Source organism: Zosterops lateralis (genome assembly GCF_965231275.1).
Source record: "Zosterops lateralis genome assembly, chromosome: 9".
Taxonomy (NCBI): domain Eukaryota; kingdom Metazoa; phylum Chordata; class Aves; order Passeriformes; family Zosteropidae; genus Zosterops; species Zosterops lateralis.
This window is the reverse complement of record NC_139769.1, coordinates 11,331,962-11,354,697: the sequence shown is the minus strand read 5'-3', so window position 1 is coordinate 11,354,697 and position 22,736 is coordinate 11,331,962. Positions and strand designations below refer to the sequence as shown.

Below are 22,736 nucleotides of genomic sequence, written 5' to 3'. Positions count from 1 at the left end.
CCGCGTGCGCCGCCGCTTCCGGCCCGCGGGGCCGCGGTCACCAAGGCGACAGCGGCAGCGGCGGCGGCATGGCGGGGGCGGACGTGCTGCCCGTGGCCGTGTTCGGCTGCCGCCCGCGGGTGGCCGGCGGTGTCTGCTTCCTGGAGGAGCAGGTGGTGCTGCACGCCGCGGGGGCGGGCTGCCTGCGGCTGCACCTCGAGCACAAGTGGCACAACTTTATCCCAGGTGGCGCCGACCCCCGTCCCGGCCCTCACCCCCGTCCCGGGCCCGGCTCCTGACCCGTGTGTGCTCCCCGCAGGCACCGAGAAGAGCCGGGGCGTGCAGGCGCTGGCCGTCAGCCCCGACCGGCGGTACCTGGCGGTGTCGGAGGCGGCGGGGGAGCGGCCGGTGCTGGCGGTCCTTGAGCTGACGGCGGAGCGGGCGCGGCTGCGGAAGGTGCTGGCGGCCGAGGAGCTGCCGGCGCGGCAGGCCGTGTCCCTGGCCTTCTCCCCCGACAGCCGGCTCCTGGCGGCCGCCACGGCCCCGCCCGACGGCCACCTCGCCTGCTGGCTCTGGGAGAAGCAGCAGCTGGTGGCGACTGTCCGCGTCCCGGCCGCGGGGGACGGCCCCTGCCAGGTAATGGCTCCGGCTCCGCCTGCTCCAAAACCTCCGAACCCGGGCTGTGCCGGCGGCTCTGCGCTCATTGTTAACGCTCCCGTGCGCAGCTGACGGGTTCTTCGGGAGCTTACTTCACTTTTCAAAAAGGTTCATAAAACGATCAAAATTTAGTTCAGCAAGTAGCAGGTGTGAGGTTGGACACATACATTCATCCTTCAGGACATGTGCACAGTGCATTTTCCCGTGGCCAAATGGCTTTTTATCCATGGCAAGAGGAAGAGAGGGCTCCACATTAGATTTCATACAGTTTTCCGATCTTTCTTGACATCTGCTGTTGGCCTCCCTCAGCAATAGGACACTTTGCATTGACCCATAATGGACATTCTTATGTCTGTATTTGTTGTATCACATGAGATTCTCTTATATCACATGAGATCTAAGTTACAGGGCCAGTACAACAGGCCAGTGAGTGTGCAATGTGTCTCTTGTGTCCCTTGCAAAAGCACACACTAAGTGTATGGGCTGTGCTCAGTAGTCGTAACACACTTGAAAGCTCTCAGTGCACCTTTTCCTTCCTGCAGTCTTCTGTGTTCAGATCAGAGAAGAGTGGCTAGGAGCAGGCTGATGGCACACAAATGATTTCTGCATCCAGCTTTGGGTGCCCCTTTTTAGATTCATGTAGGGAGGTCAGATACTTTCGGCTGCCAATTTTTCTGGGGTACAGCTACAAGCAGAGGTTGGCTGAACTACTGAATTCATGAGCTCAATTCCTAAAGAGAGGGGAGTGTAAAGACTCTGGCTGTCTAAAGTCCCATTAAGCATAAAAAATACTTCAAACTACCCTTCCTATCCTTCATGTTGGGTATTGGGATAGCTATCCCATAGTTTTCACAAATAAGTACCTAATCATGTGAATTCATGTGCATACTGTTGCATACTGAAATACAGGAATACAACACTTTTTCCTTGCTTTTTGAGAACAAACGGTCCCACTTTTCAGGAGGCTTGCTACTGGAAAAAAATTGTTAATCAGTAGTAAAGAGGTATTTTGGCCTTACTTTTGTAATTTAATTTGGATAGACACACTTTTGAAGGGGAAAACTGCAGTATGTAGTTATGGTGGCTAATTCTTACTGTCTTTGGTATTCTTGTATGTTTCTATGAACCATCTTCCCTTGTTTTTTTTCCTGTATCTGGTATAGAAAGTCTTCAGAACAGGGGTAATATTTGCTTATTTGTGAGTATAGTTGAAAAAAACTTCCTCTCTTTTTTGTTCCATAGGTGAGCTTTAATCCTCAAGACAATACCCAGGTTTGTATCACTGGAAATGGCTTTTTTAAACTTTTCAAGTACAGTGAAGGACATTTAAAGCAGATGAATTTACAAAGGGGAGAGCCAGAAAACTACTTGTGCCATGCCTGGCTGTCCGAGGAGGAAGTTATATGTGGCACTGACACAGGCAAACTGAACTTGTTTGAAACTGGAGAGCTGCTCTGGGAGACAAGTTTGGAGTACAGAAAACCACACAGGGAACTAGGAGATAAAACAACAAAAGAAGATGAGAGGTAAATCTGTTAAATATTATTAGTAATAGTTCCATGCTTCTGCCTGCAGATTAGTTACCTCCTTCTTGTCCAGTTTATGAAGTCAATTGATGCTTAGCAATTTTTGATTTGTGCTTCTTTATTTTTAAATCTTTATGCATTTCCTAATTGTATTTCTGATATTTCTAGTGGTCAGGCCTTTGAAGATAATGCTTTACAACAGCATTCTGTGCCTCAAATATCTGCAGTTGCAGCATATTCCAAAGGCTTTGCATGTTCCCCTAGCCCAGGAGTTGTTCTTCTGTTTGAGAAGACCATGGAAAAGGAGCTCTACAAGGAGAGTCAAGAAGTCTGGGTAAGGAGGAAAAAAGCTTTTATAAGCAATTATGCAGCAGAGCCCTGTTTCTGAATCAGTTATAAATAATATTTTTAGCACATTGCTAAATTGCATTGTAAGGATTAACTGTCCTGGTGATGTCAAAAGGAATTGCCAAAGGTGATACTGAAACTCAGTGCCTGATGACCTTTTGCAAGGTAGTTCTGTATATTCCCTTCCCAAATATAAAATGTGCTTTGAGGCTGCTGAACTTCAGGAAAACTTTAAGAAGCCTTTATTTGTGGAGACTTTTGGGACTAAGAGGTAGTTTACATCAGTTTTGAAGAACTTGGCTTCTTGGTTTTTTCCAAGGAGAAGTTTTTCTTCCCTCAGGTATTTATTAGAGCTTTCATGAGACTTGTGCACTCTTAAATAATCCTTCTAACTGTTTATATATATATATATATGTATGTATGTATCTCAAACTCTATGCATTGACATACTTAAATCTCTAAGTAAAAACATTTAACTCTAATGAACTGGTCAAGACTTCACACTCTCATTCTAAAAGGTCAGGTCTACCCTATGCATGAGACTCTGTAATAAGACTTATCTGTCTTAATGACACATTACAAAGAACTGTTTTTCTGAAATCACAATTTTTAGGCAGTTGTCATTCTGACACTTGCTAGTTTTTGTTGATATTTTTCTACTACCATTTTAGTTCTTGTTTAGTACAATATTTCAGATTACTGCTGAAACGTCCCCTGATACTTTATTTCAGCTGTAATGTTATAAATACCATTAGGTTGTCCTCTTGTTCTCTATTCTTTGCCTTGCAGTAGTTATGTGCTATTAAATATCCAGGCTGTCTTGCTGATATTATGTATGTGTTTATTAGAGGAGCATTCCAAAAAAAGTTGGTGTGTGTGCATGCCTGCTACCAAAACATGGAAACCTGGCACATCTCATGGGATGCCTTTCTTGTGCAGCTTCCTCAGGACCTGTTCAGCACCGAGCCAAAAAAGTCAGGCAGTCAGGACATTACATGTATATGCTTCAGCCCCTCTGAGGAAACAATGGTCGTTAGCACAAGTAAAAATCAGCTCTACATGTTTACTATGTTCTCCACCAAACTTGTAAGGGTAAGTGCAGTTCAGTCACATTCCACAGCTTTCATGTCCAGTATTGTAATGATACAGGCTAGTCACTGTTGTTTTCTGTGATGCATTGTCATTAAACTCTTCAAATGGACCCTTAAAGCTCAAGATACAAAGTGCTCGGTGTGCTTCTCTGAGGAACACCGTTTCTGTAGCCCCTTGCTCAAGCATCCCTCCCTGTGAATACCTGATGCTATTCAGCAGAATTAGAGGACACTTACGATAGTTTAAGGGTGCCTGTTACTGCTTAGTGCACTTCACTAAGGCTTTAACTGAAATATCTTCAATGTAACTGTGTGGTCTGAGCTCCACTGTAATATGCAGAAACTTTATTGCAATGTTAAAGCTGGAAAAGCCATGGGAAGGAATATTGTTTGACTGTAAAATGATAGTTGTTGAAGTCCTAGCTAGAAATGAAACCTCTTTGTGAAATACAAACATAATGAAAAGCCCTCCCTACTTTGAAGGAATTAAATAATACAAAGACAAGTGAAAAATGTGTTATCATGAAATAGACTTACATGGACTTGAATACCTAACCCATGTACAGGTATATGGAAAGATCTTTACAGAAAGAGTGGTTGTAGTTAGGGCTCCTATTTCCACATGCAGCCTAAAATTTTATTGGTGCTTCACTTCCAGTATGTGGTGCTTCACTTCCAGCTAGACATTCTAGTGAAGTTTTCTATCACTCAGTACTTGACTTTTTTTTTAAATATCTACATGACCAGAAGGTATTAACTGAATTCTTGCAGGTCCAGTTTTATTTCTTTATCTAACTTGCTTTTTTTAATATACTTACAGTTATGTTCTGCTCTCACTGCTCTGCTCTGTGTCACTTTTCTTGATTATTAATTATAAATATAAAACTAACATTGTTAGGTTTTTAGCATTGTTATGTTCAGACCAGTGCAGTGAAAGAATTAAATGGTTCCCTTGGATCTATTCTACAACTGTATGCAAAGACTAGGATAGATATTTTTTTATCTGATTTACTGTTTGCAATGAAATATTTGTGATTTCTTAATGTTCTCATTCCTTCTCAGGAGAAGATATCTTATTTTGCATATATGAATTTCCCATTGCATTCTAATTCAATCACTGGTCTGGACATGTGTAGTTGGAAACCCATTCTTGCTACGTGTTCCCTGGATAGATCTGTCCGCATCTGGAATTACAAGAGGAAGTAAAGAGTTCTTTGTATTTGTTATCACATCTTGCTATTTTGTATATTTTATTTAGGAGGCAGCAGCAGCAATCTCATATGAATGAGAGTGTTGTTCTGGTAAAATTCTTGTGTGGGATGTAAATGGTATTACTGACATGATTTGGGGAGTGTGAATATGCAGTGCCTTTAAAACTGGTGCCAAAAGAACACAAAGCCTTTTCTGTTAAGCTATTTTTGTGTTAGACTTCTTGTGTTTTTGAAAAAACTCTTCAGGAAAGTTTCATTCAGCTTTGTCTTAAGATACTGTTGTCCCGTATCCTGCTTCTTAGGCGTGGTTCTTAAGCAAAATTACTTCTCTCTTGAGATTCTCTGGAGGGAAAAACAAATCTCAAGAGATGCTTGTGTAGGATTGCAATCAGCAATTCATTTACTTCTTCATTATATTATAGTACACAAGGATTTGCTCTTGCACCTTCCACGCCTTCTCCGTGAACCAGAAAGTCAAATTTGCTTTTGTTTCCTGTAACATCTCTGTGATCATTACTTAAATGAATAACAAAACACTTCCTCAAGGACAAGGCAGAGTCAGATTTTAGCTGCAGGTGTCCTTGCTGGGCCAGATTATATCTTGTCAAATGTGAAATGGGGAGTTTGTCCAATCCATACTCCTCAATGGTTTTCTCTTTCAGCGCTTTGGAGCTGTGTAAAGAATATCAGGAGGAAGCCTACACAGTATCACTTCATCCCACTGGCTTTTTCTGTTTGGTTGGGTTTGCTGACAAACTACGATTTATAAGTCTTCTGTATGAGGACATGAATGTTTTCAAGGAGTTTGCTGTGAAAAAGTGTAGAGAGGTAAGGAGTGGTGCAAAAATGAAGTTATGGAGGGAGTTATGGGGAGCAGAGGGCTGAAGAACATGACAGGAAGTAAAAACTTCTCCAAACATCCTAGCAGGATATAGGATGTCCTATATCAAAGGTTAGAGAAATTGACTGTGACTATTGAAGAAAAGGCCCAGAGGCTGATGTGTAAGTGTGGACCTGGGAAGTAGCAGAAGGGATAATTTGCTCAGAAATGCTCCAGAACTGAATTTTACAGGGGAAAGCATTAATTAGGAAAACTATAAGTGGCTAATTATGTCATGGAGTTTTTCTTTTCATGCAACAATTTGATATTAAATATGTAATTGAATTTCAATGCTTGAATGTTTTTATCCATTCCATCTACAGTAATGGGTGGTTATGTTCTTTTTGTAGTGCTCATTCAGTAATGGAGGCCATCTTTTTGCTGCAGTTAATGGAAATGTGATTCAAATTTATTCCAGCATCACCTTTGAGAACGTTACTAATCTGAAAGGACATACTGGGAAGGTCAGTAAACAAATCTTAGACAGTACAACTTACTAATGTATTAACTAGTTGACAAGATGCATTTTGAAGAGGTGAAGTACAATTTTGGATATTGAGATGGCCCCAAAAAGTAAAAACAGAAATAGAAAACTCAACTTTCATTGGTCAGAAGGCAAAACATTCATGCACTAGATACTAGTCTGAAATGTCTACCCTTAAATTGGAGGTGAACAATTGGAAGCTGGTTGAACAAAATAAAATATCCCAGTAATATATTATAAAAATAAAATCTACTACTGTATTGAAATTAACTTTTTCCTGATCGTGTGTTCATAAGATAGTTCTTACTGGGTTTGGTTCTTTCTAATGCTAAAATAGAATTGGTTGAGAGACATCAAGAGGTTTTTCAGTAAGACTTTGAAGTACGATTCTGAAATTGTTGTGGCTTTACCAGTACAATGACTCCATCCATGTTGTATGTGTAAAATATACACCTCAAGCTCCTTGGTGTGTTTTGCTTTTGGCAGGTACATGCAATTAAATGGAGTGCAGATGACACTAAAATTGTCTCCTGTGACACACATGGTGCTGTATATGAGTGGAATTTGTTGACAGGTAAAAAGGAGTCAGAGTGTGTGCTCAAGACCTGCGCCTACAGCAGCATTTCCCTGACTTACGATGCCAAAATTATATTTGCTGTTGGATCTGACCAAAGTCTCAAAGAAATTTCAAAGTCTTTGGTGAGCTAACAAACACTCTAGGATTTTGCTACATTCTCTGGGGAGGATTCTGGTGCTTTGCTTTCCTTAGTATCCATTTGGTAAATAGGAATCAGTCTGGTTTTGTAAGTTGTGATATTTACTGACACTTTTGTGTTCTTACGTCCTTTACAATGAAACCTGAGATTTTGTTGTAGTTTTATATTTGTAATTTTACTTGGATTTACCTAGAAATCTTCTAATCCAGCTAACAAACTAACTAGGCAATATTGTATCAACTGTTCTGCTGAAATACAAGTGTATCATATCTACCACTGCATCTACATGCATTTTTTTTCCAGAAAAGTAGTAAATAGTATGTGATAACCATTACATCTTTCAGATCACACATCAGCTTGGCTTGAAATTTCAATACTGGTAGCTGTAACCAATATAGAGATTTTATAGCTAAATATTTCTTCTAAATCTAAAATAATTTTTAAAAAAGTATAAAACTTAATACTAATTACTCTTCAGGCTATACTTCTATAGACATATAGATTGTTTTAACTGCATTATGTGCTGCAGGCAGAGGTATAACAATTGCTCGTGCAATATGTAATCAAATACTTAATGTAACATGGTTTAATGGTTTATATGGTTTAATAATGGGTTTATGTGGTGGTTTGTGCTGTTGGTTTATGTTTTAGATCCAGCATGAAATGCCTGCTTATGACGTTGTTTACACGACTGTCGCTGTCTCTCGTTCCGGGCGCATGATATTTGTTGGTACATCCCTGGGGACAATTCGAGCTATGAAGTACCCATTACCTCAGAAGAAGGATTTCAACGAGTACCAGGCCCATGCAGGTGCTGTTACAAAGGTAGCACAGAGTTCTTTCTTGTTTCTGTGGTGCCAGCTGCACACAGCTCCTTTAGGGCTGATTCTCCTTCTCAATTCATAGCATAATACGTTAAAAATTAAGGCTGAGTCTGCACATGGAGAATGAGTATTGCAACATTCATAGGAGTCCTGTCTCTAGATATGTCAGGCAATAAGCTGCTGGCTAAAAAGTGGCTTGCACCAGATTACAAAACATGGCCTATTGGAAGGAGAACTTTGATACAGCTTCTTCTGGAAAGAGAAAGGTAATTTTGTCATAGAATTATTTAGGTTAGAAAAGAGCTTTTAGATCATCAAGTGCAACTGTTAACATAGCACTGCCAAGTCCACAGTAAACTTGTAAGCCACAGTAAACCATGTCCTCAAGACCAGAAGCAGATCCAGTATCTACACATATTCTTTCCCTTTCCTTTGTTGTTTCAACCAGGGTCAAACAGGAGTAGGAGACATAATTAAAATGTTGGTAGTGGGACTGTGTTATTATTTCCACTGTTGACTTTCTGGGGTAGAAATGAAGAGAGTATGTGGGTGGGGAGAAAAATGTGGTGTAAAATAAAACTGTCTCCATTCTTCCATGTTTTATCTATTATTTTGTTGTTTCTTCCTTCTAAGATGACAGTAACAAGTGATGACCAATTTCTACTGACTGCCTCAGAGGATGGCTGTATATTTATCTGGAAAGTGCATGATAAGGAAGGTGGGGAAGTGAAAGGACAGGAACTTGAGTATGCTGAGGAAGTGTTGATCATGAGATCAGATATAGATGAGAAGGTAGGAGGAGCAATTTGTGAACATAAACCGTAGGATTTCTGTGAATTGCTTTTGCATAATGCTTGTTACCAGCCAGTCCTATATGGCTTGCATGGCTTTGGTCAAGGAGGTTACATCAAGTTGCTGCAGTGGCATGTCAATATGCAAACAGCATTGTGCAAACAGCAAGTGTGGAGAAAGGTTTAGATTTTTCTCTAATAGTTTCCCCGATCTCTTGAAAATTCTTCTAATGGAGTATGATGCATTTCTATAAGCCATCTTGTAAGACAGCAAAGGAACTTTACTTCTAAAACTTCTTTGTCATCTGTGTGAAGATTCTCTGTAAAGGCTGTTGTACATAAATACATGCATTTAAATAAAACATCCTTAACAAACTGTTGCTAATGGCAAATATTCTCTCTCTTAAAACTGTTTTTCTCACCCATGTCCTAACAGAGTCAGGCAATACAAGACCTGCAGATTTGTCTGAGAGATCTACAGACAGAAAGTGATTACGAGCTACGTCTCAAGGACATGTACTGTGAAGGAAAAATAAAAGTATTGGAAGAGAATTTCACTCAGGAAATAAACTCCCTTAAAACTAAATACCAGGTATGATTCATGTTGCAGAACCAAATATTAAGAAATCTTTCACTGAAGAGTTGAATTCAAGCTTGCATTACATATGTAGAAATGCCATACGGCATCTGAAATTATTCATTTCCAGTTTAAGATGTTCTTGATATTCATAAAGCATGAAACTACCTTTGAGTCAAGTATCTTATAGGTACAAGGAATCGCAAGAGTTTTCCTAGGTAGCCTGTAAGTATCTTCACATAAAACCAGCACAATAAATACTGCCTGAGACTGAGGATCAGTAGTAGAAATGACACTGTGCCTTTCCATATAAGGTTGCAGCTGCTGCAGGATCTAACAATTATTCTCCTTAATGCTGCCCTCTTTATGTCCTGTCTGCTTAGATTTTTAAGAACATCTGCTGAGGTTTCTGTTTTTTCTTGTCTTTTGGCCCTACAACTGTTCTAGTAAGTTTTTGATATACAGTTTTTGAGGAGGTTTAATTATTCATTTTAATATTTTCTTCAAGTATTTTTTCAGATTCTTTGGTTTGTCTCATTGTGGGTTTTTTGTCTAAATAACTTGAGTTTTAACTTTTCTAATTTTCCTCTCTTTTGTAGAACCTAACCTTATACAAGAAAGCCATTTAAATTCTTGTGGATTCCTCTACCTCTGTTTTATCTCTGCTGGGGTTTTTTTCTGCAGTTCTTCAGGTCTTTTGATAAGTAGTGCTTGGCTATAAAGTTATAATAATCTCAGCTACACTGAAAATTCTTTAGACTTCTTGATTATAGGCTTGCAAACAAATGCCTTTGAAGGAGAATAAAAGTTCTCTAGGCAGGCAAGTTGTACTTCCTGTCCAAGTATCAGTACATGTTAAGATTAAACTGAATGACAGCTTTAGACTTGAGGCTAACCTTTCTAATTGTATCCATCAGACAAGTGGAATATTTCTGCTTATGCACGACCCATGCAGTTGTTGTGAGAAGAGAGTGAAAATATTGTAGCTGGTACAATTCCTGGCATCTCTGGGAAATTTCTCAGCTGTTTTCTTGCTCCAGTTCCTTGTGCACTTTTAGAAGATTAAGTAATTTGTAGTGGCAGGCTGACATTCCAAGCAAATGGCATTTAAAATTCACTCTTGCTTAGGTTTATATCATACTATGCAAATGCCAGCATTTTAGGACCTCAGAGTTGCTTCAAGTGAGATAGGAAGCAGCTTGAACTTTAATATCTGGACAATAATTTATGGAACTCCAAATTCTCCTCAAGCAGGCATACATAAAGGAGTGGAGGCTTTTGTAGCCCACAAACTTTCAGTTTTTAGATTAGGATCAGTTCCTTGTATTATATGAACCCAGTTTGCTGCTTTTCCTTAGCTTTCCTTAGCTTAACTTGTCAAAACAAGTGGGAAATATGTGGGAAAATATATGTGGGAAAACTTGTTTTAGTGACACATGGCATCTCAATTTTGGTGAGAAATTTCAAACATATTTCTGTTGTGTATGTATTACTCACCAGGGGCAAGAGCACAAACAATTTGGATATTGCTTTGTCTAGTTCCAAATTAAAATGTATTTTTCTTATTTTTTTATCCCAGATTTTAGAGGAAGAGAAAGAAAAACAGGAGCAACAACACCAGGTTCAACTGTCTGAGCTGATGGATAAACAGGCCAAGGAGGTGCAACGGCTAGGTTAGATATAACAATTGTTTGTAACTAGAAACTGGAGAAAATGCTTTATTGATAGCAATTTATGGGACAAGGAGGGATTACTAGAGTAGAGGTATGAAGAAAAATGGATATATGTCATGTAGGTATCTGGTGCAGACCAAATGGTTGTCTAAAATGCACCATACATGTGCCCATGATGAGAACATGCTCGTGGGCCCTGTATCTTAGAGGTTTGGTTCTTGAGATTAGTAATTTATTTTATGCACAGCTCACTGTGCAAGAACAGTGCAGTCATTCAATTCAGCAAGGAGGTGCACACAGCCTGGAAATACCTGGACTCCAGAGTTGTAATCAAGATAAAAATACTGCAAATTAGTACCAAAGAGTCCCCCTATAAACGAGCCCATGATTTGTAGCAGTTGAGCTTATTCAGCTCTGCCATGGTTGTCATCCCAAGGAAATGCCTAGATGAGTTGTCAATTTTGCATGGCTACATAGTCTAAAGCTCCTGTATATCTGATGAAAAAGTAATGAAATACTTCTACTTGTAATTTATGGGAACCAGCTGCCAAGAAGACAGTAGATAATAAGGCAGTGATAGCTGCAGAAGGATAGGAGTCACTCCTCTTTTCTATTAGTTTTAGCCATTCTATGTGTTTCCTGTTAACAGAATCTGACAGTCAGCAGAAACTCTCAATAGAAGATGAGAAATACCAGGAGCTTCAGGTGAAATCCCAGAAGATGGAGGAGGAATATGAGAAACAATTGCACCATTTGGAGGAAAGCAAAATCAAGGCTGTGGCAGAGATAAAAGAACATTACGAGAAAAAACTTAAACATAAATCTGTTCAGCTGGAAGAGGTAGGAAGGTTGATTTGCAGTTTGATTTGTTGACCAAGTTTATCTTCAACTGTGATAAAATGTTCCCTAGGATAGGAGAGGTTGGCATCTTCCATGCAAATCCTAATCTGCCTGTATACATGGGAAAATATTTTGACAGGTGGAATACTAATAAGGAAGACCCAGCTGACTTACCAAGTTTTCAGGATTTCATATCTTGAGTAACTTGCTGGGATTTATATCCTTGGGCTTTCTCAGCTTCATCTCCATTTCTCCTACATCCTAGAATTCCTATTTATTAATGTGACTTAGATGATACATTTACAGTAATTGAAGAAAGAAAGGTTCAATCATGTTGTTCTACTGAAGAGATAACATTTTGAAAACGGTGAATTACATTCCTGAGTCCTTGAGGTTCTTACCTGCATAATTTGGGGAACAAAGATAAATATCCTGAATACTTAAAAAACTCCTGCACACTGAGGTCAAAGACTTGGCTTGACAAAAGGCACCCAGGTAAATGATACTTACATATTTAGAGTCAGAAAATCCAATCACCATTACTGTTTGCAGCCCTGTGTTGCAATACCAGTCTGAGAAGCATGTTGGAAGAGAGTCATACAGAGACTGAGGCAAACCTCAGTGCTTATTGGTCCTAGTGCATCAGAAATAACAATTTTAAAAGATCCTAAGTGATACTGGTTTGTGATTTTTGCAGCCAGAACAAGTTTGCTTGTGTTAGTATTTGGGCCAGATTCCTAACTGGAAGTTTTCAAGTCTTAAGAATTATTAAAATAAATAAATAAATAAATAAATAAATAAATAATAAGAACCTCAATGTGGATGATACCAGTTTCTAGAATTACTTTAATCCACTAAAAAGTTATCTTGGATGATATTGCTGCAATTGAATATTCCACTAAACGTAGGTTCCCCCAGGAGAAACACAGTTACAAATAACCTTTTATTTCTCTACTTTATTGGTTTTTTATGTGTTTTTTTCCTTAACTGCAGGCAAAGGGCAAGATTAGGAAGCAGATCGAAGCACATGAAGAAATGGAGAAACAAATTTATGAAGAGGGAGACAAAGAAATCTTGGAACTCAAAGACAAGTATGAGAGACAGCTCTTGGAAGAAAAGGAGTCCAACATACAACTGAAAGGAGAAATAGGAGTCTTGAATAAAAGGGTATATTTTATTCTGTGCTAGTATCAGACCTGCACAAGAAGACCTATAACTGAGGATTGAATGTGATTAATAGCATGTCAATTTAGTCCATTAATTTAGTGTGTAAATAAATGCATTTCATATGAAAACAGTAGCCCATTCTTAGGTTAGTTTGAATGTTTAGAGTATTTGGGCAGAAGAAGAAACTCTCTGCTGATATGATTAGAGATAGATGATAAAGGAAGTATGTTTTTATTAGTACACTTTCTCTGATCTACGTAGTTTTAAACTATAAATAATATTGTTCATCCTATGACAGGAAAGAAATGAACTTTTAATTTTTATGACATCAAATACTTTGCTTTATTAGTAAAATATTTCTACTGCTTCATTCGATGCAATAATCCCTGTGTTTTGTTTGCATCATCATTTTTAATTGGCTTTACTGGGATTTTTAAGGAGGCATAAAATATTTTACCTCTTTTATTGTCTGGGTATTACATTTGCCTAAGGATGTTAGAGGGACATTTTTTCTTTTTAATTTTCTTCAGTATCTATCTGGAGACAAAGAGGTTCTTTTCATACCCTCTACTAAAATGGTACTGTCTTTAGTTTCTTTGTATTTAGGCCTCAGGGATTCCTTCATGTGTCCTTATAGTTTATCCAGCACCATTCATTGGTTCCAGCTTTCTTGGTTTTACAGATCTTAGTACTGAGGCAGGGATTTTGAAGGTACCCAAGAGCTATGAACTGGGCACCCTTCCCGTCCTCCTTCTTTAGAGATGTATTGCCTCCACCTTATAAGAATATTCCATGGATTGAGTGTTATCTGCAGCTGATGCTTAGGTATCCATAATATCCATAAGGGTATGGATATTCTTGTTGCTGGATGCAATTTCCTTCCTTCCTTCCTTCCTTCCTTCCTTCCTTCCTTCCTTCCTTCCTTCCTTCCTTCCTTCCTTCCTTCCTTCCTTCCTTCCTTCCTGTGCATTAGGTATTCTTGTCAGAACATACAGAAAAAGCAAAAATGGATACTCAACCCACTTTGGGGTTTAGAGGCATTTAAGTGATGTGCTGCTCCTTCATAACATCTAAATTTGATATCCTTTATCCCACACTGTCTATAAGGTATGTTACAGAATAAGATGGCCAAGTTGTGCACAGCTTTTGGAGACTGTTAAGTTCTTACTAGTTTGCCTCTCTAGTTGAACAGCCTACAGAAAGATCTCAAGGACCGAAACAGGGATATTGAGGAAATGCAACTGGAACAACAGAAACTGCAAGACATCATTAAATCACTGGAAAAGGAAATCTTGGCACTAAAGGCAGATATTAAAGAGAGAACTGAAACTATCCTAGAAAAGGTGAGAAAGTGGACAATTGGATAAGGTTAAAATTACCTCCTTTAATTAGAGATATTTATTTTAATAGTACTTGTTTTGATAATATCACATGACTGGAAACTCAGTTTCAACTTAAGGAATTTGTGATCTCCAGTTTGGGATTTTGGTTTTTAGTTGACATTCTAAGGTTTTCTTGGGGAGCTCAAGTTCAGGATCCCCTGTTCTGGAATCTGCAGATGGCTCAGCATTATTTGCCCCCTCCCATCTAACCTGTAGATTTGCAACTGGAGTTCAATCTTCCACAAGATCTGTGACTGCTGGTTTTGCCTCTTCCATATTTGTGCCTTGTCCTAGGGGTCTGTTTGAGAGTGCTGGGTCTGATCCAGATCTCTGTACCCATTTCTTCCAGGAGAAGCTTATATATGATCTAAAAATGAAAAATCAGGAACTGCAAAATTTCAAGTTTGTACTGAGTTACAGAATAGAGGAGTTTAAAAAGCAACTAGAGTCACGTGAAAATGATATTGAGAGGATGAAGAAACAGATCAGTGAGGTGAGTAACACTCTCATTTGGCCTACTAAGCCCATTGTCTAAACACACAGATGACCCAACAAGTCTGTAAAAGATTCCACCCTGGTTGTTCTTGACTTCTTTCAAGGATACACAGCACTGATTCAATATCTGTGCAGCTAATAAAAAAATCTGTACACAATAGCTATTTAATTTGTTTCTTTTCAGTATCAGGTTCTAGTTATTGTTGCCCTTACACTTTCCAGTATTGACTGTCCATTTCCACCTCATCCATTTTTATTCAGATGGAACGGTAGAGCTCCCATTCAGCTCAAGGAATTTAAGGGGTATTACATAATTTTAATTAATGTGACTCATCAGGGAATTGCACATCCATTTGTGTCGTTTCTGTATATTCTGACAGAGGGCAGTGTTGTTACAAAATTAACGTTTCTAGTGTTGCCACCTGAAGGGGGACCTATTCCCTCAAGTCTGTATTTCCAGTCTCTGGTTTTCCTGTTATGTGTTGTTTTTTCATGTCTCCTGTTAGCCCTGATTTCCTCCTCCTGCTTTCTTTCAGATGGAGGAGGAGCTGGAACAATTCCGCAAGGAGAGCACAGAGCTGAAGCTGAAAATCACACAACTGCAACAGAAACAGAAGGCAACTGCTCGTGAGGTGCACAGAGAGATGGAAAAGGTATGGGGTACCCCCACCATGCAGGTCCCACAGAATGACATTGGTTGGGACAGAACACTGGTGAAGCATTAATCTGAACAGTTACTTCAAGAGTGCTGTGTCCAAGGATCAAGTGAGTCTCTGGTCAGTGGGGACAAAGACACAAAACTTCCAAGCCTGCAACCAGCTTAGAGTGTTCATATTTTTTAAAAATCCAGTTATTTATGCATGAACACATATTGTCCTGAGTTTAACAGAACAGTGAGGCAAATGTTCCTGCACAAGCCTGAAATCTGGGAACACTTGGCCCCAAGAGGAGCAGCATGTAGGATACCACCCAAGCATTAGAAGGATGACATAAAGGAAGGTCTCATTAATGGAGGAGTCAAAGACCCCTTGTTTGACAAGATATCAGACATGAGGGAGGAAAAGTGACTGCAGGTGAAGGTGGAGGAGCTTAGCAGGCAGTGCATGAGTGACGAAGCAGGTAGAGAGGCCTGGCAGAAACCAAGACAGAATGAAAAGGCAATCTTGATTTGAAATCAGCAAGCTGTGCATGTGTCTGGTGTGTTTTGTCCCTTGCCTTTTCTTCTTAACTGTTGGTGTGTTGTTTCTAAATATAAGAAGGTAGGACAGCATTTGGACAATGGTCTCAGGCACATGATGTGGCTTCTGGAGATGTCCTGTGCAGTGCTGAGTTAGACTCAATGATCCTGGTGGGTCTCTTCCAACTCAGCATATTCTGTGATTCTGTTTTTGGGAAAGGACAGTGAGCAATAGCGCAATAGCCACAGTTTTTCAGATATCGTCTTTGGAGGCTGGCGCTGATATTATCTAATTATAGTATCTTGGCTTATTATTACTCATAAAATCTATCACTGCTGTTCAACATGTAGTGCTTACATTCCCAGTGAGTTTTTAATTATTTTTTTTTAATAAAGCGGAAGAAAGTATATGAGAGTTTTCACCAGTTCCAGTAGACTTTCTAGAAAATTGCATGATGGAGTGTTCTGATGAACCAAATAAGAATGTGACTAAATCATTCTTGCAGAAGCAAGGTATGGAAACCCTCATCAAACGATTTAAGGCAGATCTTCATCATTGTGTGAGCTTCATTAATGATTCTAAGAAAATGAAAGATAGTATCCGTGAACTCTACACCAAGTATGTGCATCAATCAGACACGGTGAGTCAGGACCATTCCCTTCTCTTTGCCCATGACTGTCCGGTAGTGTAATTACTGAGGCAACATGCTGTACCCCCTCAGGTGGAGGCTCAAGCAGAAGAGGCAGATTTGCAGCAGCAGTACAAGAAACAGCAAGAGTATAATGAGAGACATTTGGCAGTTATAAGGAAGAGGGTGATGAAGGATAAGGAAATGCACCACGCTGCTTACATGCGCATCATCGAGGTAACAAGCCTTTTCCCTGTGGTATGGAGGGGGAACAAAGGAAGTGGCTCCACAAAAGAGTCTTCAGTAACCTTACTGTTATGGTTTCTTAGGACTTTGAAATAGGTTTGGTTGGCTTTCTTGCCAGAAATTGCTATATTTTTCAAGTGCTTCCATTAATTTTTGTGAACAAAACGAGCAAGATCTCTGAAGTCAGAAATGGCTGCTCTTTTGTGGATTCTTTTGTTTATTTCCTACTCCCTAAAAGGTGATAAGGAATGTCTGATGTGTGGATGCTTTTAATGAAATAATGTATTTTTTTTTTTTTCAAACAGTATTCATAATTGCCATCATAGTCAATTTGCCCTTGTTTGGGTGTCAAGCTGTATCTGCTATGTAGTAAGGTTTAGGAAGTAATTTTGGAGGAAGAAAAGAAAAAAAAAAAACCTTCTTTGCCCACACAGTCCCATGCCTACTGATGTGAATTCAAAAGAACTTTCTACTTTTCACATCCAAAAATTTCAAGGAAGCTCAGAAATATGAGGGGAACATGTCTATTTGTACTAAGATCTCTTGCTCACAATCCTTGTTTCTTACAGAGCAAAGTAAACTTGTGACTGCTGGGGTCAAAGATCCAATTTGTTTTCATCTGGAGTGGGAGGACCTAGACCCCCACACCAGACATCTTAGGAGGACAGCTTTTTTAGTCTTCTTTTAAGATGAGTCTCCTCCTTCTGCTCAGTCAGCATTTCCTTTTAGCCCTTTCTGCATTGTTACTTTATTATGCTTCCTCAGGATCATTAAATCTCAGTCCCCTCCTAAGTCATCTGTTGTTTCCTATTTATTCATAATTTGCTTTTTCAGGGCTAGGCAGCAGCAATCTTCCTCTCTGCCACTATTTTTTTTTTTTTACTCTTTCTGTGAGTTAGATGTTTCCTTTGGCACAAAAGGAGATAGGCTCAGAAAATAACCTGAAGAATTTCCTTACTGGAATAGGGTGACAGATGGTGTTCATAATGATAATACTTGATGTCTTGGATCAGTAAGCTTAACATGAAATGATGATTAAAACCAAATTAATAAAACATCTGGAAGATGAAGATATCAAAGATTCTAACCAGCCTGGTTTCTTGAAAGCAAAAGCAGTTCTCTGAAGTCCAGTAGATTAATGAGATTTTACAGCCAGCAGGAATTATCATGGCCTTCCAGTCTTTCGCAGGGGCTTTTAAGACTAGTTTAGACAAACTCCTGTGAGGATTTGCTTTGAAAAAGCAAATGACATCTTGACAGTCTTCTAGCTCTGTATTTCTATTATTCCTCAGTTGTGCTTACATTTTCAGAGCTATGCCCTCCTCTTTGAGAGATTATTCATAGGTACACTCCACTAGTGACTGCTGAAACAGATGATTAGAACTGTCAAGATAATTTTAATTATTCTTACCAGTTGACAAGTTCCCTGTTATTCAGCTATTAGTTTTCCTCCAGCCTTCTGTATTTGTAATGGCTTCTTTGGATACATAAAAACAGACCCCAAATAACCTTGAAGTAGTGTTGTTTAAACTGAAGCCCATATAGGATGAAATTTTCTCTATGTCCTACCTGTCTCTGACAGTCAGCAATGTAAGGACTTCCTAGACTGTAGATTGCATCCACATGATGTGTCATTGTACCTGATGGCCTCATCATCCATGCATTTGATCAGTTCCTTTTCTGAAACAATTGGTTCTTTGCCACAATATCCCATGACAATGAATTTTTCCATGAACGTTTATTTTAATCCATTCTTGATGTTACATTGCAGTGCAAGCGTTCTGTCAGAATGCAAATATTGAATTAAAGGCTAATCTCTCTGGAGACTGTTTTCTTCAGGAAAATATTACCAGTGTCAACCAACAGCCTTTTAGCACCAAGCAAGCCAAACAAGATATTTCTACACAGCTCAGATTGCTTCATACAAGATACTCTGTATTATATTTTCTGATAGACCAAAAGCAAGATTTTCATTTGACAGCAGCAGGTCGTTGCTGGGACTGAACATATGAAGGTGCTCATGACTAAAGTACACCTAAAGGCAAAATCTATGACCCAGCCCTGAAAGCTGGTCAAAAGAAAATTACCTTGACTGATTATTGGAAGTTACCCTCTTCATGTGTTCATTCAGGGTTAAGCTCTGGAATAAATGCATAGAGTCAAACTCCATCTTTAAATAAAGGCTTGAATTAAACAAGTCAGACTCAACAAAATATTACAGTTCCAGAGCTGCCTGAGCACACCAACTCCTGCTGCATTTATAGTCCAACATAACAACACTGCAAGAGCAACTCTTCTTGCCCAACAAGTTCAGATCTGAATGAACCCACACTCTTCCTCCAGTCAATGATTTTCAGGGGAGGAGAAACTAAAGCACAGCTGCTGTACTTGCTTTAGTGTGAAGTCTTGATAATCCTGCCCCACACGTGCCCTGAGCTATTGCTGCCAACTCAAAGTCCTTGAGTGCAGCCACACACTGAGAGGTGCAGTGAGCTTTGTGCTTTGCTACTGACCAGCCTGTGGTTGTGTGGTGCCAACACTTTTATAAGTATCCTCGAAGGAACTGAATTATATGCTTTGCACAATCTTCTGTGGCAACATAATTATTTCTATCAACCAAAATTATCATTGAAACAAAAGTAAAAAACAAGATTTGAAGACACCGTTTTCATGGAAAAATTTCATTCATCCTTGTTCTTACTTCCTGTTGTTTTATTGGGTTCCCTACTGCTTGAGACTGGTATTGTGAGGTACCCTAAACATGCCTTTTTGCCATCTATATTTTTTAAATATTGCCACTGTGTTTCAAATGTTCTAAAAAACCACCACAGGTAGCTGAAATCGTTGCTATTCTTGGTTTAAGTATGATGGAAGCTGTTTAACATTTGGCCTAGTTATTGATGTATAAAGGTATTTCACTGTCCTTGTGAGAGGCAAATATACAATTCCACTTCACTCTCTTGAATACAGAAGAGAAATATTTAGTTAATGATGCTCCTGTTTCTAAATCATGAGCAGCAGTGTTATCATCCTTCACCAGTATTAGCCCATACTGGTTTTGCTGAAGTCTTTGAACCTGTTGCAACAATAGTAAATTACATTTACCGACACTTTCACAGCTCCTTCAGCAAGATGCTTCACAGTAGGCTACTAAAAAAAATAGAGGATTGAACTTGGGCTGAAAACTGACTAAAAACAAAACAAAAGATTAATACATTGATAACTTTTCCTTCCAACAGCATGTTAGCAGTAGGTATCTCAAGTCTCCACAAATTTTATATATTTCCTAATAATTTGGAAGAAGTGTGGAAAAGTCTGATGTCTGTCAGAACTAATGAAGAGGGCTTTGAATAATTTCAAGGAGATAAAGATAATTTAAGTGAACAAATACATAGTGACAAATGAAAAGCAAAATAATACACACTGGAGGGAGAGATGGGAATTCTTCGCATTAATTCTGAGTTAATTGGATCAATTTAGGATGGCCCTGAGCTTCCCTTTGGAGTTGGCAAGGAAGATGATACCTTGAAGTGCAGCTGCAGTCAAAAAAGCAAAACAAATATTAGTTTTTGAGCTAACGTGGTTTGAATACTGTCATGTTCTGTGTCACACCTACCTGAAATGTTGTGTACTCTCCTGATTGCCCGGCACCTTCTGTTTGTGACACTGATTCTATACTGTGCAGTGTCTTTCTCAAAGATCTGAAGATGCATATTGTTCAGCAAGGTAGTGTCTGTGCTTTTCCTTAGACAGCATGTTGTTTCTGCAGGAAAACGTGAGTCTGATTAAGGAAATTAATGACTTGCGGCAAGAACTGAAGGTGGCAAACGCACGTGTGCACGACCTCCAGGCAGCGCTGAGATTATACAAGCACAAAAAGGCAATTCAAGACACAGGTGAATAGTTCTTGTATATTCTCCACATTGATAGTACTCATAGCAGAAGCCCTTTTTGTCCTTGGTGAACTATTCTATTACTGTCTGTGTTTCATTCTAGCTTGTCTGTCTGGTGGTACCTGTTATATTTTAATGTTAATTGTAGAAGCTGCTAAATCCTGCAAATTCTTACTATTTAGATCTACTCCTTCGGTCCTTGTTCATGCCAAAGAACTGTATGAGCTGGACCTTTGTTACTGTACTATGTCCTCTCTATTTTATCTTCTAGCTCCCACCAGTGAACCTCTGTCCAGCCCAGCTGTCCCGAGGTTGGATCCACAGATGGAATGTGAAAACATCATAGAAATGCAGCAGCTGGAAATTCTATATCTGCGAGACCAAATCCAGGAGAAGGGGCAATCCCTGAACTGTCCAGGTTCAGTCTCTTTAGGTCAGAAATCTTCCTGAACTGAATCTGGAAAGAAGCCCCAAGACACAGCAACATTGATGTGGTTCAAGGACGTCTTAGGTTATTATATCCTCCTGGCAGGATCAGAAATGCAATGGCATAGAGTAGACTTACATGATCCCATACTCTCCCACTAGAAGCATTTATGAAACAGTCAATGCTCTGAACACTACTACTTTCCTGAAATCTGCCCTTTTCATGAGACTTAGGAGCCAAAAGAAAAAAATATAAATTTGTGTTAGTGTAAGACTAATCTTTGTGCCTTCATGCTAGGTACTCATCTTTCTCTTGAAAGCTAATGTGTCCTGATTTAGAAGAGCTGGTCAAACTGTAAGCCTTTTCTGCTAAAATTCTAATTTGGTGTCATTGGGCTGCAAAATTCAACATCAGCCTTTTATTTTCCAGTATTAAATTGTCTATGTCTATACAAAGGACTGTTGGTCTTAAGATGGATGTCATTGTTATTCCAAGCAGGTATCTCAGATTAACAGTCACAGCAGTCACAGATTAACAATCAATTACCTTGTGAGGGCAACCTTTGACTCAAGCACACTCAAGCTACAACCCTTGGTAAAGCCTAGAGATGTGTTGCCTCATCTCCTACAATAATTTCAGCAGGACAAAAAAGGCAGCCCAGTTTCAAACTCCCAAAATCTGGAATAAAGTCCAAACCTTATGTCATAACTCCTGTAACTTTGATAAATTGATTTTTTGTCTTTTTTTCAACATCCACAATCCCTTTAGTTCAGTTTTTCAGTGAAATTCTCATAAGTTACTCTGCAAAGTACTCATACACAGAAAAAGGCATGGAGTAATTTCTTAAATAATGAGGGGGCGGGGGGAACACCTAAAGGTTTAATCTTTTGTTGTCAGTGCATGTCATGACATGCTGTCCCCACTGAGGAGTATTTCACATCTATCAGAAGACTGAGCTACTGGTTGAGCATGGAACTATATGGGATTACAAGAGGCAGTATGTTTCATTCCTATCCTGAGTTGTGGAAGAATGATAAGTGCTTTTATATACTCTTAATAATATTATACAGAAGAAGGTGGTGCCAGGGCTGAGTAACATGTAAGCTGCATTACCATCAGGAATACTAGATTCATTTCCAGGGCAATACCATGGCAAAATAGCTGGTTCCATGAGCTCAAATGATATTGGAGACTTCAGCTGAATGTCTTGTCCATGAATGTGGAATTAAATTTCTTTAGTCTATTTTTTTTTTTTTTCCATTTTGCATCTTTAACCTGTATAGAGCATAGGTTTCACAGGAGCAAAAGGAAGAAGTTAATGGTCTGTTTATGGGCTAGCTTAACACCCTTTCTTCCTCCTCCCCTCCCCACATAATCACCTTGATGCTTCCTGTACAGAAAGAGGATGTAATTAATGTAATTAGTAAATATTTTAGAAACTAATTCCCTCTAAAATTTTCAGGACACACCCATTTTAATTTGCTAGGCTCTCGTGTGGTATAATTTTCCCTTCTCTGTCAGGACAAATTGAGGGCTAGAATCATACAACACACTGCTTTAATAGTTGTGGTTTAGAGAAATGCAATCAACTTTCCTGAAAAAGAAGAATCTTTTCCTAATATGCCTATACAGATGGTGAATTATTTCTAAATGGTGACTGATATGCTTAAAAATATGCCCCTATGTCACTCTTGTTAGCAAATTTTAAAGGCAATACACAGCC

General features: G+C 39.2%; 1 protein-coding gene across 1 annotated transcript; it reads left to right on the top strand.

Annotated features, from left to right (window-relative positions):
• Nucleotides 1-68: 68 nt before the first annotated feature.
• On the top strand, nt 69-22,098 carry CFAP57 (cilia and flagella associated protein 57; the record flags this gene model as incomplete). Its single annotated transcript, XM_083867049.1, is given in 23 exon segments — nt 69-225; nt 299-615; nt 1,879-2,162; nt 2,331-2,496; nt 3,450-3,602; nt 4,664-4,803; nt 5,475-5,640; nt 6,043-6,156; nt 6,663-6,875; nt 7,544-7,717; nt 8,350-8,508; nt 8,944-9,099; nt 10,664-10,757; nt 11,407-11,597; nt 12,591-12,764; nt 13,949-14,107; nt 14,496-14,639; nt 15,178-15,294; nt 16,325-16,459; nt 16,541-16,684; nt 20,463-20,589; nt 20,858-21,021; nt 21,023-22,098. Coding segments are annotated over 23 exon segments (3,702 nt in total). The 3' UTR covers nt 21,077-22,098.
• Between the last annotated feature and the right edge of the window lie 638 nt (nt 22,099-22,736).